General features: G+C 41.8%; 1 protein-coding gene across 1 annotated transcript in view; it reads left to right on the top strand.

Moving 5' to 3' along the window:
• Positions 1-13635, top strand: part of PPP1R14C (protein phosphatase 1 regulatory inhibitor subunit 14C) — a 52262-nt gene extending 38627 nt beyond the window's left edge. The window contains exons 2-4 of the mRNA XM_040552657.1: positions 1156-1239; positions 2600-2632; positions 12309-13635. Of these exons, the coding sequence (XP_040408591.1) occupies positions 1156-1239; positions 2600-2632; positions 12309-12383 (192 nt within the window). The 3' untranslated portion in view covers positions 12384-13635. The remainder of the gene's footprint in view (positions 1-1155; positions 1240-2599; positions 2633-12308) is intronic.
• The last annotated feature ends 1285 nt before the right edge of the window (positions 13636-14920 follow it).

Raw genomic sequence — 14920 nt, 5'->3', positions numbered from 1 at the left:
TTACGCTATGTCATAGTTGGTAAAACCGTTTGGAAATTTGATGGAACTACCACGTTTTTGTCAAAAAAAAAAAGGATCTTTAGGGATCTTTAAAAGCATCTGTGAGGTTCAGGAGAACGGCTGCCGCTATGGATAGCGGTCTGGTTGCTTCCTCGTGACTCGTGACCCTGCCCTTTGGCTGCTCCCAGGCCCCTGTCGTTGCTCAGGAGGTGCCGAGGCGATGCGGTGCTAGCGAGCCGATAGCAGTGCTCACGGGGCTGGGAGAGGGCAGGCTCGCAGGGCCAGTGTGCTGGCTGGGGCAGAGCTGGGTGTCTGGCACTGAGCTGTTGGGGCGGTGGGACTTGGCACTTGGTGGGAAGGTGTGTGCAGCGAGGTGCTGAAGCTGCGGTGTTTTGAACCTGTCTGTACCGTTTTGAGGTGCCTCTCGTCGCCAGGAAATGCAAAAAACGGCCAGCAGAATGTTTTTTGCAGAGCTGTAAGTGCAAGGAGCGGTGATATCTGTGGACAGCAAACTCTCGTGGGGATTCCAGAACTCAAAAAGAGTCCTTCAGAAAGAGGAGACTGCAGCTCTGACTTGGGAAACAGCATGCCTGGGGTGCTACTGATGCAAAAGGAGAAGTGTATTGATGGAGGAGGCTTAAAAATACTTGTAGGATACTCCGTGCCTTAGACTTCTTGCTTCACTGCAGGCACTGCAGCTTTTCTGATGGGGGCATGTATATCATCAGCCTTGTAAGCCACCTTTGAGCAGGAGAGGCCTTCCGTAGTGTGACCAAATAAGCAGTCCACTCAAGAAGGTTTTCAAAGCAATTTGGTAGCTTGCCACAGCTTTTTTCTACTTCCCCTTCCCTGACCTCTTCTCCTCTTTTCATCCTCTTGTCCAGTGCTGTGAGGAGAGCTTGGCTTGTGCTGCTGGGCATGGGTTAGTAACACAACTCCCACATTTGGGGGAAGGGTTTCGTAAGAGCTGTCAACTTCTGCATGGCAGGGGCTCAGCCTAATGCTGGCCCATTACAAGCAGCAAGCCACCATCCCTTGCTGATTTTCCTCTTGTCTGTCTCCAGGCAGACTGGGAGATGGGTGCTATCATTAGGCTGCTTTTTAGGTTAATTAAAGGCTATCTCTGTGAACTAACTGGGAGTTTTCCCTTTTCAGGAAGAAGAGATGCCAGATGTAGAAATTGACATCGATGACCTTCTCGACGCAGCCAATGAAGAGGAGAGAGCTCTCAAATTACAGGTAATATTATTTTCTAATTTTAAATCTGAATGCGGCTGAATTAATGCACCTGGGTTGATATCTTCGTTGTGATTGAATCCGCTGTCAGTGTAGCATTAGAGCTGAGAGGTTCCAAGTTTTGAGTTTAGCATAATCTACTGGGCTGTATGAAGGTAATCAAAATCCCTTAGGATAAGATATTTCTGGAAGGTAAGTGATAACGGGAGCAAATAAAAGTTCAAAGGATCCAGTAATATAGGGGGATATGCTAAGACAGATTAGAAAGCCCTACAATTTCCTCCTCTTTCTTCTTTAAAATAAGTATATAAAATGTGTGTGGTTGAGAGGCAGTTATGATGACCCGATAGTTTCTCTGCTTGACTGCAGCAGCAGCAATATGCATGTGTGCATATACAGACCACAAATTCTCCCTTGTCCTCAGGATACTGGAAACTCTGTTTCTCTAGCTATACCAGCTAGAAATTGGAACCCATCACATTATCATGGAGTAACACATTTAAAAGTGTGACAAAGGGATGAGATGATCTGCAACAGGAGTTAGTAGGGAAATTCAGAACCTGTCTGCTGAATTTGTACAGTTCAAACCAGTTCTCTGAATCCTGCTTGTGGTAAAAGTCAATGAATGGAAGAATGAGGTGAAGAGGAAAAGAGACATAATTGTCTTAAATGAGATGCATATATATCAGCTAAGATGTGAAACCCACGTGAGGGACTCCATTTATAAACTTGCCAGATGCACAAAAGGAAGGAAACCTGTACCAGAGCAGTGGTTTGCACTTCAGCCCACTTCTAGGAAATCACTAACTTGGTGCTTTGGTGCACATCTCTGCTGGGAGTGCCTTAATAGGCATGCTTTTCTCAGTGCCCACTGCCCAGCCACAGGACCGTGGGGCATGTCCCCAGGCTGTTTACTCAGCATTCATAAATAGCTTTGCTGTTTCTGCTTAAACTAGCAGCTTGCAGCTGCCCTGCGAGGAGCGCCTGACCTACCTAACGTCTGTATTTCTGCATTGCAAATATTGTGGTGCTTTCAGAGAAAGCTAGTTTCACATGCGTATCGCTGGGAGAAATGTTCTTGGATTCTCCTCTCCCCAGTTGTCTTGGAGGAGGGGATTTTGTACCTTCCAACTTGGAAGAAGTAGCCATCATTTCTCTCCAGCTGCAAATCATTTTGGTCTACCTGGGGAGCGAAGGTGATCATTGCTACAACGCTCAGTGTTTGGTAGCATCTCCATCCAGTGGTGCCTGGTTCTTGCTCCTTTTCTCTTTCCCCACTCCCTTGTCAGGTTTCCTGCTGTAGAGTTGTTTATGTTCACTGGTGCTCCGTATTGAAACTAATGCTTTCATGTTTTGCTTCTAGGAAACTCTTGTAGATTGCTACAAACCAACAGAGGTAAAAAGACTTTTCTTAAATTCTATTCACCTGTGGATAGTATAGCTATGCTCAAGTTAAAGTAATTTTGTTTATTGATTTTAGTTATGATAAAGCTAATATAGGAATATCCATGGGGAGCTGATGACATCGGGGCTTTATTTGCTGGGAATGTTTATGCCTTTCATTTGACTACAGTAGGAACAGGACTGAGCTCTGTGGTGGGACTGCTGTTTGTACCAGCTGAAGTACCAGTGTTGTCGTCTGTAATGTCCTGATTGACTTTACTGATGCTTAGAGCTGTTATGATACAAGAGAACTAAACACAATTTTTATCATATGGTCAATCCTCCCCCCCCAAACCTACTATGTTTGCATGAAATTTTAATTTGAGAATTAGGCTGTGTGCCTTTCAATTTCAAGCCATGTAATTTTATCTTTGGCACTAAACTTGTTTATTCTGTAAACTGTTATGTAGATACACTCCTCAGCTAATTCCTTCCGTGAGTGGAAATTGTGGTGGGGCAACCTGAACTAGTGGGATTCAGTTAAAAGTACTCAACTTTCAACTTGAATATTAACATGTATAGTGCCAATATAGCCTATTTCTCATCTAGTGATGCATGTTTACTGGGAAGAGTAAATATTTTTGAAAAAACTTGGGCTCATTAAAAAAAACCAACAACAAACAAGTGCAATAACTAGAGTAATGAAGCAGATGACAAGGTCTGGACTGCTGGTTTGTTTCTCATTTCAGTTTATTACAGTCAGTGCACTCTGACCAACAGCCATTGTAAAGTATTTAATAGAGTGGATGGCTTAAAGCATCCCCCTAGTCAGTAACCTTTCAGGCTGGTGGTTTTTGAAACAAGGCTGCCGTATAGCTTGGTTCCTGTTCCATGATAAGCAGTGCTGTAATGTCTGTAATTGTAGCCAGTTAAATGGCTGGGCTTTTGAGACAGTCAGACTGTCAGGAGGAACCACCGTCACAGTTACATAGACACTTCCCAGCCCACCAGATACTTTTTTTGGGGCCTTTTCATTTTTATTGATTCCCGTGGCAGACTGGGAAAGTTGTCCAGAATTGCTGTTCCAGTTGCTGGTAATAACTTTTTGACAGTGCAGGGAGTTGGCCCAGAAAGACTCGCCTGGAGACGCTTGTATAACATGTTCTCTGCTGTTTCGTGGTTTCCTTACAGCAGGTAACGCACATCTCCCAATATTGAGATGCTGTGCCAAAATATCAAATCCCCAGGTGTCTCGCTATAGCAGTGCTACTCTACAGATGACCCCTGTCAGCCTCCTTCAGTTTTCTCCATAAAGCGCCTTAGAACTCTGGTTTGTCTTTGTAATACGGGTCTGAAGACTGATACTGCATTTGGAGCCTGCTATGGTTCTTGTCACAGGACAGGGAGAGAAAGTGGGGGTCGTGAGTGGGTGGGAGGAACAGGTTGCCAAGAGTTTAGCAGCCACTTGTGTACTCTGTCTTACAGCCCTCTGTTAGCTGAAGGTCGATGGAGAAGGCAGAGAATCAGATAATTACCTTCCTTCCTCATTTGCTGAACATGTAACATATTTCTCAGCTCTGAAGTTTGACACAATACAAGGACAAAATTCAGAGCTCTTGCAGGGATACATGACAGATGCTAGTGAGTTTTCCACTGGAAAGCTTGCTTACAGAACTGCAGAAAGTATTTGTGCAGTGCAGGTAAATTAAGTTACATGGCAGATCACACGAAACAGCGTCCTGAACACATATGCTGGTGCCACACTGCTCTCAGGGCACTGGGATAAGGTGAGATGTTAATACTGCATTTTTGACTTGTCTCTTTAGTCCTCTGCTGGTGGAATGGAGGCAGCTCCTTTACCTGGCAAAATACCCATCTTCCTTGACAATCTTCCTGAGACAGCCAAGTTGAGAGAAGTACTTAATCCAGTCTACTGTGAGGATAGTTGGGTGTTGTTGCCTGGGACTGTTTTCACAACAGCAGCTTTTCTTCTTCATCTGTAGCATGAGAAGCCCAATAATACCACATCACTGCTAATTTAGGCCATTTAAAAATAAGTGATTTTTCACCTGCCAACTGTGGACTAAGAAAAACCTGTAAGCCGGCTTAAATTTGGTTTATGAAGATCCACACTCTTCTAGAAAATCTGCAATCCTTTCCTATTTGCAGTCCATTGAGAACTATTGAGGTAATTAATTTATGGAGAAAAGATGTAAGCTGATGGAATTTGTCCTTACCAATCAAATATAATCCATCAAGTCCACCAGCAGCTTTAGCATCAAGAAAGGTACGGTTTGAGAAAGGCTGTAAGCCCTAACTGGAGAAAAAATATGTAGTATGATGTCTCCGCTATTGAGAACACAAGGAAAACTAGTACAGGCAGAAAACTCAGTAACGTGAAGCTCTTGTGCCTCCTGTAATAAATAAACAAATAATATCTTTAGTCAGTTTTGCTTAGTTTCTTCCACTTAGACTAAAGGTTAAAGAACAACTGAGGAGTTTATGCATGTATTCTGGATGGTTTGTTATCAGAAGAAACAGAATTATCCAGGTCACTTGAAAGGTGGCAGGAATTTTGAATCTCTGTTCTCAGCCTCTGTAATAAATCGGCCAAAGGCAGTAGCTGACAGTAACTTAGGAGGAACTGCTGTGAAACCTTCTAAAGGAAGCACCTGAGTGGGGTTTAGCTGCATACTGGGGTTAAACCACACAAGGAACTATAGCTAGGCTGTTGAATGTGCTCGAACATTATAAAAGCTTTCCTAAGGAAGCAGTTACTGCTGTTGTTTTAATCTGTATGGAAATATGCTTAATGTGGGAACCTTCCTGTAAAGCGTGGCTTAATCTCAAACAAGGCAAAAAATGTTAATTAGGAAAGCGCACATAGTATGATTTTTTGTGTACTATTAAGTTTACATTAATGATCCTTATATCAAAAATTTGGTCTGCTAATCAAGATTGATGTCCATTGTAACTGATGTGTCATTCAGTGATAAGCATTAGCTGTGTAAAGTGTGCCAGACGCTAAAAACAATGTCTGGGCATAATTTTCCAACTTGGCAGTTTCTATGAACATAACAATAAATAAAAAGAACAAAACCAAAAGAACATTAAAACCACAACAGTGTCTAAGAGATGCACTTAGTAACTAGCAAACTCTGAAGTATGTATTTTTATTGGTGCTAGTCAGTGCAGCATGTGACCCGTATTTATACTTGACATTTTTCAGTTGAGCCAAAGTCTCCTTGCTCCATGTAGGTAAGTTGCACTTGCCGAAGTGAAGTATTCAACTTCTCTTCTGAGAAGCCCAACCCAAGGTGTAGGCTTTGGGTCTCCAGTATGGACAGTGCTTTGCCATATAACAATGATCTTCCCATCATGCAAAATTAAACAGTGCTGGAGTATTCATCAAACAGTTTATGCTTCTCCGCTTCCCCTTCTCCCTTCTGGTACTATCATACCTAGTTCAAAAGTCGTACAAGTCATGTAGTCTTGATGTAAGCCACGGCTTGTTTTGAGAAGGTAGCAGTTCATTTCTGGGACTGCATAAAAGTAAAGGGTATGCTATGGGCAAAATCAGCATCATAAACAAATCTTGCACCTGAACTTTCGTGGTTGAAAAGTGTTGTCCATGCGGCCAGGGCAGTTAGTGCTTCTCTGTGCCACGCACTGCCTGTGCGAAATCCCACCCAGACCTTTCTCAGGTGGCTCCCTCAGTTCTGTGTGGTGGAGAGACTCAACAGAGGTCACAGGGAATTCTGAATCTCATGTTAGTGGTGAACGTAACAAGGGAACTGTGAAGGAAACTGGCTAAATAGCAAGACCACCTGTTTAGACTGGACTTTGGAGAACATCCGAAGTGTTGGTGGCTTGATGTGAATTAAAGCATCTGCTGGTGGGACTGCCAAAGTGATGACAGGAGAAATACGGAGACTCACAAACTGCTGTGAGAGAGAAATCGAGTGAGTACAGACTCAAAGCTGTGGTTGAGCTACACAGTGCTTGCAGAAATGTTTGAGGAAAACGCAATAAATGAAGTTTGGTGTTTCTTTGTTTCTTTCTTTTCTCATAGGAATATACAAGCTCTGGGCGAATGGGCTAAGATCTCTTCCACTGAGGCAGGCAGGATTAAATCTATCCAGACCGTCTCGTTAGTATAATTCTTTGCTCAGTGCAAAGAGGAGAAAAAGGAGATGAAGTAGCATCATAAAAGAAAGTTCTTTTGCTGGGAACTTTTAATTAATAGAATTTTCAACGTTATTTCCAAAAAAAAACCTGTGTTAAATTGCTGTATATTTTCAGAAAAATTTGGACAGAGATTTAAGCAATACACTACGCAGGGTTACTTCAGTGTCTGGACTATTTTAGCAGCTTTTAACACTTAATTTTGAGAAAGGTAGAGAGGCGTTTGCTTAACTATATGTTTCCCCAAGTTTAGTTTCTAGTTGGAGCAAATGACAGGCTTGTGATGCAGCTTTTTAGAGTGGTCCAAGCACTGTGGTTTTTAAAACTATTTTGGGTATGTCTTCAAATAATGTTTGTATTTAGTATACAGAGATGAATAGAAGGCTCAACCCTTTTGAAATGGTACTTCTAAACTTTTGAAAGATCATCTATTTTTTGGTCCTGATATGTTATTTAAATAATCACAAGGCAGCAGTACGTGGGATGCCTATTCTAAGTAATAGAAACTGAAGAAGTGTCCTAAAGCCTCTGTGCAGTGTACTGCCTTACATCCTGGGGAGCCTACAAGCTCATTCATGGCAGCTCAGCTGATGGATGGTAATTATTAAGTAACAGTAACTGTATTATATGTCCATATTACATGAATCCAAATAGGGCATTTTGTAAAGAAAAAAGTTAAGAAATGTGCATATTTAAAACAATGCAGACAAGCACTTCTAGAAAAACATGTTTTCTTGTTTATCCATTTGACCACTTTGAATTCAGTGAACTAACACTGTTTATATGCCTGCTGCTGAGATCTGTCCTATATCGTACTACGGTGTTGGAGAGAATTAAATTTGCATGTTTTCATTTCAGCAAATACTCATGAACGCACCTTAGAAGGACCCATAGCAATGTTTTAAGAATGGAGGGGCAAATGGTGATTTGACAACAAGCTGTGCTTGCATACCCGCTGCTGAATTGGAGAATAACTGGACTGTGTGTCCTGACCACAGCTAAGCTTTGTCCTATATAGTCAATTCCTTGTACAGGGCTCATCAAGAAACTCAGCTGCTGTGGATTTTCCTCTGGGCATTGATGGTGCCGTGGCCTCACTGGCGGGGCTGGCTGCTAGGATTGTTCAGTGAGGCCACAGAGATGCTGCACCAGTTCTTGCTAACAGAAGACAGCTTCTGGCCCCGTTTCAAGGTTTGAGCGTGTGGGGAAGGGAAGGTGTTTGGAAGTAGGGTTCCTTCTTCCTTTTGTTTTTACTCCCCCCTTCATATGTCATTTTTGAGTTTCTTCCCCAAGCTGTTGTGTAGAGTGCTCTCCAGGATGACAGCTTTTTACATTCAACTGATCAGGCTTTCTCCAGGAAATAGCCTCAGGCAAACAGTCAAAGAAATCTTGATTTTTGACTTGACTGCAGGGAAGTAAAGCTGTGGAGCAAAGCTGGTTGAGGATTCATTTCATGCTCTGGCGAAGCAGGAGCACGAGACACCCTTCATTTTAGTTTAAGACCTAGTCCTATTACATGTGTTCTGTTTGTGGGAGAGAAATCTGGAGAGACAAAGTCTAATTAGTCTCCAGAATTAATTGGAAGACTTGAATAGTAAGCCTCAAATTCATTGTCTGTCAAATGACCTTATTAAAACAATGAATCACACCTCCAAAGCAGAGAGGTGATTTCCTCCCCTTTGCAAACAAAGGTGAAATGATAATTCAGCCTTCTTTATTTTTTGTTCTGCATTAGATGAATGCTTTGGCTGAACTGAATGCCTTACATTCTAGGAAAAGTGTTAGACAAGGGAGAAGACAACTGCCTAAGGCTGAATATAAATGAGTTCAAATGAAGCGTAGATTTAGTCTCTGCTTATCTCTTGAATTTGCCTTTAGTATTAGAAAGATGCGTCTTCTAGAAACAATTCTGTGTTGTAAATTAGCAGGACTCTCAATACTTGTAACAAAACTGTATTCAAAGGTGATCTCCTTGCAGAAAATCTGTGAAAAGAATTTAAACTAGGTTTATGTGCATTTTTCTTTTTTTTTTTTCCATTAACCAAGGCCCAAACTGTTGGCACTGGATTTTTCTTCTATTAAAAGTACAGATGTGCCCTGTGTATTTCTGGCTGTAGCCCTCAAAGGAATAGTTTGTGAGTTCTTGAGTCCTTAACTGAGTTATTTTTAAGTGTTTTCCAACTATGAGAATCAAATAAGTATTAATAAGTAGATAATCCAACCTGTGTTACAGAACTACTTTTAACTTAGATTGGTGCATGATTAGCTTTCAAACGCATGATGCTAAACTTCAGCGCAAATCCTAGAGGGGATTTCAAGAAAATGCTCTGTATAAAATGAGGTTTGTGTATGAGGTTGAGATAGATGTGGATATTAAGCCTTCTATTAAGCTTCAACCCAAATGTCCACAAGGAATAAAACTGCAATTTTGAGTGATGTTTAAAGAAAATAAATGGGTATTACCGTGTGTCATAAAGCTGACTCAGTTAGCTATAAAGTGAAGGCTTATAAAAATGTTGTGAAGCCTTCTTTTCTGCCTCCAAGAGGGAAAATGTGCATCTTTTCCAGAATGCTGCTCTTCCTTAATGGAGAGCCGCAAAACAAGAAAGGCACAAGCACCAGAGCACAAATGTATGAAAAAACACAGGCTCAGTGCAAGCATCAGATGCAAAATGATACTTAAAGCAAATAAGAAACATACTGAGCCAGTGCTCTGGTTTGCACACCTGTGGGATGTGCTCTGCAGCGCTGCTGCACTGTGTGAAATGTCTGCCACATACAGAATGCTCTTGCAGGGTTTTGCTGTTCGGTACTGCAAGCCCTTATTTCAAGAAAATTAGTTCCTGAGGGGTAAAGCATTTGTAATTATTATATGTACTCTTTTTACATATACTCTTCAAGTGAGTATGGCTGCCTTCCCCTTCCAGAAGAAAACAGCCTCACTTACTGCAGATCTTATTTTAGGGGATTACCCCCACGCAGCTTGGTTTATTTTGATGCACTAAGGAGCTTCTTGGTGCCCTTAAGATTGAAAACATCAAGCAAATAGATTATTTTGCAAAAGAAGGTGTTTGTAGTGCTACCACAACAAGGGGAGGAACTCTCCTCCTTTGCTGTAGTGTCGTGTTGAAAAGCAACTGAACCCTGGCTGCATTTCATACCCAAGGGAAACTTGCTCCAAATTCTTCTGAGTTATGGCAGAAAATGGACAAAGGAATGGAAAGGGCCCTTTCAAAGAGGTATACCCTGCACAGCTACAGCCAGAATAATGCCTGTAGTTTTCCCTGTCAACTCTGCAGATGCCCTGTCCTTCCTTCCTACTTACGTGAAGCACTTGGACAGTTGCTTGTTGCAGTATCTTGTTGCTGCCTTGATGGTAGGTGAGAGCGATGTAGAATATTGGTAGCTTTAACAGAAGGCTGATCAAGTCATCCAAAGGGAAGAACAGAACTTCAGCACTTTCTTTTCTGAAGCTGTCTTAATCCGATGCTTTGGGATAAGAGTTTAACTTTTTGTTGAAGGAGCTGTTGAAAGGCAATACTAAGTGCTTTAATCCCAAGTAAAAATCTTTTAAGATCAATTTAGAACGTTTATCTTTATAACGATTTCACTGCAGCGTTTCATTTAATACAATAGTAAAAAAAAATAATCCTAAAGCGTATTTAATAGAATCACAGAATGGTTTGGGTTGGAAGGGACCTTAAAGATCACCCAGTTCTACCCCCCGGCCATGGGCAGGACACCTCCCACCAGACCAGGTTGCCCAAAGCCCCATCCAGCCTGGCCTTGAGCACCTCCAGGGATGGGGCATCCACAGCTTCTCTGGGCAGCCTGTGCCAGTGCCTCACCACCCTCTGAGTCAAGATTTTTTTCCTTCAAACAGCACCATACCACGTTAGTTTTGCTTTGTCTGGCAGGCCTTTACAGTGCTGAAAGGATCAACGCATAGTGCAATGGAGGCCGTGGATTTTTAGGGTAAAACTGTCTCCGTCCATTTTCTGACCTCAGAATGGTTAAGTGCTATTCTCTGACAATTTCCGAGAGGTTATTGTTGCAGTCGCCTGTACATATCTGGAAAAATACAGCTTCTAGGGGATGGGGAGGGAGGATTTTGGATCTTAACAAATAAGCAAGAGATGGGATATGCAAGGTTCTTGATGAGCTTTTGTAGCCCACATTGATAGGAGTGGTGCTTTGCCTTTGGTGCTGTTACTTGAAGCCACAGCTAGCGTGGGTACTTAAACCATGGTACAGCCGTGCGTGCAGTGCAGTATAGATGTGCACACATGGTCAGGAAAGGAAGTTGCTCTGTTGGGGTGACACCTGCCAGGTTTGTGGCTTCACCAGAAAAAAACTGACCACTGTCAAGTGAAAATACACATTTACAGAGACTTTCCGTACGCACACTGTAGCACCTGTATAATATGTGTTTCAATGTGACTTTTTTTATTTGGAAAGGTACTGTATTGTCATGTAGGTGGTGACCTTGCTCACTGGAATTTTTAGCCTCGAGCATTCAGCTAGGAAGTCATGCTTTTTGTCCTTGCACATCAACCTGACTAAATCCATAATTACATTCCCAGTTTAAAGCTCAAAGATTTCTAGATAAGGACCTTTTTGTAGGTGCATATGCAGTGCTATGGGTAAACATCATTCTCCCAGAGTGACAGTAAGGGGGTGATTTAGCTTTTAGTGCATCTGCAATTATTATATGAAATTGTATGCCAGAAGAATTTCAGATAATGGTGCAATTCTTTAAGCTCCTGTTCTCTCACAATTTAAAAGGAGAAAATCCACTGAAGCTGGGGAAGATGTCACTGTGAAAAGAGTCCTGGTCCATTAATGTCTTTTGTTTCAGATTAGTGTCATTCGCTGAGCTCCACAACCAGTTTCACCCAGAATAAGCCAGTGGTGCTACCTCTGGCTCCTTGGTCGTGCCTTCCCTCAGACTGGCACGAGGGTGGTGTGGGGCTGAGCTGTGAGCCCAGTCAGAGAGCTGAGCCAGCTTGGAAAGTAGCAGGGCAACAGGAAAACAGCTGAGTTTGTAGCCAGACTAGCTCTCTGTTCCAGCTGAATATGCAGCCAACCAAAATGCTAGTGCCAGCATGGAAAATGGTGAGACAAACACCTCTTTTGGCAGGAGTGCTAATTTCTGTGCACGCTGAAACTGTGGAATGCTCCTTTGACTATTTGCACTGTATTCAGTCGTAGATTTTACTTGATTCAACAGCTGGTAGAAGGCCCTGTGTAGTAAAAGGCTGGAAGATGACTAGCAACTAAGGCAGAACACTCATGCAGAGGAAAAAACAGTTATTCACTCCTCCAATATGTGACAAGTGTATGCACATAAGATTCCTACAGATCAGGCTGTAGAAATTCCAGCTTAGCAGTAAAAGCTTAAATAGAAATGTAACTTGCTTTGATTATTTTTTTTAAACTCAAAATCATGGTGTTATGGGATCTTAAAAACTACTCATATTTTCTAATCTTTTTTTTTTTCCTAGGAATTTATCAAAGAGCTGCTAACTCGGATAAGAGGAATGAGGAAACTCAGTCCCCCTCAAAAGAAGAGTATATAAATAACTCGAAGTAGTAGCACTCTGTAAAAGACATGGCAAGGGAAATGGGACTTTGAATACAAGACCTTTATTAAAATAGTTGTCTTTCTCCACAACTTTTTTGATTTCATTCAGTTTTGACTCAAGGAATTTCTTTTGTGTGTTTTAAGGGTTCTTTTTTAAATGTCGATTATTTTTTTTATCAAGAATATCAACGTTTTGGATGCTGCTCAACTTTCACTTGAGGATTACTGAAGCAAGAGAAGAATCCAAGAGTTAGTGATGGGGGGCAGCAAGCCTACATGGTGAACCAGAAGATCTTGTAAATTTACAGAGCTAGGAGACTTCTCCTTGCAACTAGCTGGATAACGTTTTTTAAGTTGGTTGTACATTTAACTCATGGATGTCAAGTTTCTTGTGCTTGTCTGTACATAAATTATAAAGTGGGTTGTGAATACTGTTTCACATGGATGGAAGGAAAAGTTTGTTACAGTAAATTATTTAAATGGTGGTTATTGCAAATTTGCTACCAGAAGGTACCAATTTAGATTACTAAAATGAGTGCTGCCATTTTTCTAAGTACCCTTAAAGCAACCCAGTGAAGAATTTCATCATATCTCCGTATTTAGACTGCAGCATATGAGAATTGGGAATTTTAAGGGCTTAATTTGTAGACTTAAAGTTATTTTAACTTTGATGCTTTGCCAGGTCATTTCCTCCCCACCTCATGGTGTCTTGGAACTGTGCTAACCTATACTGAAAAGGGGCCTGCAGTGATGTCTAGAGAAATGTCCATCACCATTCAAAGGGTGCTTCACAGTGGAGGAAAAGGCAGTGCTACCACCAAAATGACTTAAAAGCACTGTCTTGCATTAAGTGACGTGGTCTTTAACCAAGTGAAGATTCCTCTCCCATTCAAGTAGGCAAAGAATATTACAGTCTATGTTTATGGCTCTGCCCTGAGAAGCAGGGAGACTATAATTTGGGTTCTCGTACTTAATAAAAGCAAGAATAGAAGAGAGATCCCTGCTCCCTCCTCGAAAATGTCCTAACTAAAACGTTGAATAAGCTACCATATGCTGGTAGGTGACACTAGTCAGGCATTTTATATCAAGGGTGCTCTGAACATATTTTATTTTTCAAAAGAAGTACATGTTTGTGAATTTTATGTATACTGGCAAGCTTTTTTAATGTATTTAATTTTGTAATGTTTACTGATGATTTTATTTACCAGATATTTACTCAAATAAATGGAACAACTTGTGACTTGTTACATGTACACTTTACACGACTACTGTTGCTGAGTAGGTTGGTAAGTGGACTTGCTTACCAGAAAGAGAAGCCTATGAGGTGGTAAGTACTTGGGAACCCAGCTGCATAGACCCTAACTGGCTTTTAAAGGTACAACAAAAGCCCTTGCCCAGTATCACTCAGCCAAATTCCTGTAACCTGGTGGACAGCCTCACCTTTGAAAGTCTGCAGTTGAGGCCTGCTTTCTCTGGAAATGCTCAGATAAATACCGCTGCTTCTTTCTTTCCTTTCCCCAGAGATCAGACTTGGGGAGGGCTTACCACTGGGCGACCCAGTTCTCTACTGAAGGTCTGGCAGCAGGGTGTCTTTCAGCAAGAGGCCCTCTACTTTTTTTTTCCCTCTGCACCTCAAGAATTTTCAGCAGCCATGAGAAAAGACTTGGTTGTTTTGCCTTGCAGCATGTTAAGTCTAGATCTTGTGCCTAGCTGAGGCTGCAGTTCTGCTCTGGTTTCCAATGGAGACTTACAGCAAACTTTTTTATTTTTATTTTTAAATCGGTATGTGAAGGGAGACTGGTGCTCCAGGAAAATGGGGGGGGGGGGGCAGCTTGTGATTTCTTCTTCTGTTTTTATGTCGATATCTCCCACTATTGCTGTCAGCATTATCAGTGAGCTGTCTTCAGAAAGAGGGCCCTGCGAGTGACCTCTCTTATCACAAGGAGATGTCTCTCCTTGGTCTGTGCTCCTAGCAGAGGATCTGGTGTAGCTAGATTGAAATGACCAAGCTTGGATCATGTTGATCCCTTTGAAGGAGGGAGAGGTACTTGAAAAGCTTCCTTAATTCCTGGGGTAACAGGACTTTTGTTAGATTTTTCACTTAACTCTTGAGGCAAAAATCGCTGGTGTTAGCAAAAACCTGGTGTTTGGCTAGGCAAGGGCTTTCACGAGCCCTTTTCTAGGTAATGTATTGGTTCATATACCAGTGAGATCCTTTTTGCAAGCACCAAGTCTATTATGTCCAAAAATGGATAAAAATCTTTTGATTTGAGATTTGTTAGTAAAGTCCAGAGTTTTGAGCTGCAGTCTGAAATGCAGTCTGCTCATGGGTACCTTTCCCTGACTCTTAAGCTTAAGTACATACATGCCTCAGCTGAGGCAACTGTTAGCATGCAATACGCCTTTTCAACCTCTGAGGTGGTTACAGCTGCCTACATTTTGCAGCTGGTATTTAGAAACAGCCCCAGGTCTGAAGAGAAAGGTTCGAGTCATTTCCACGTTCACAGATGCATTTTATGACTTCACTTACTA

This window comes from Cygnus olor, chromosome 3, assembly GCF_009769625.2.
Source record: "Cygnus olor isolate bCygOlo1 chromosome 3, bCygOlo1.pri.v2, whole genome shotgun sequence".
NCBI classification, from domain to species: Eukaryota; Metazoa; Chordata; class Aves; order Anseriformes; family Anatidae; genus Cygnus; species Cygnus olor.
Note: the sequence above shows the minus strand (reverse complement) of the source record. Positions and strands in the feature narration are given on the sequence as shown.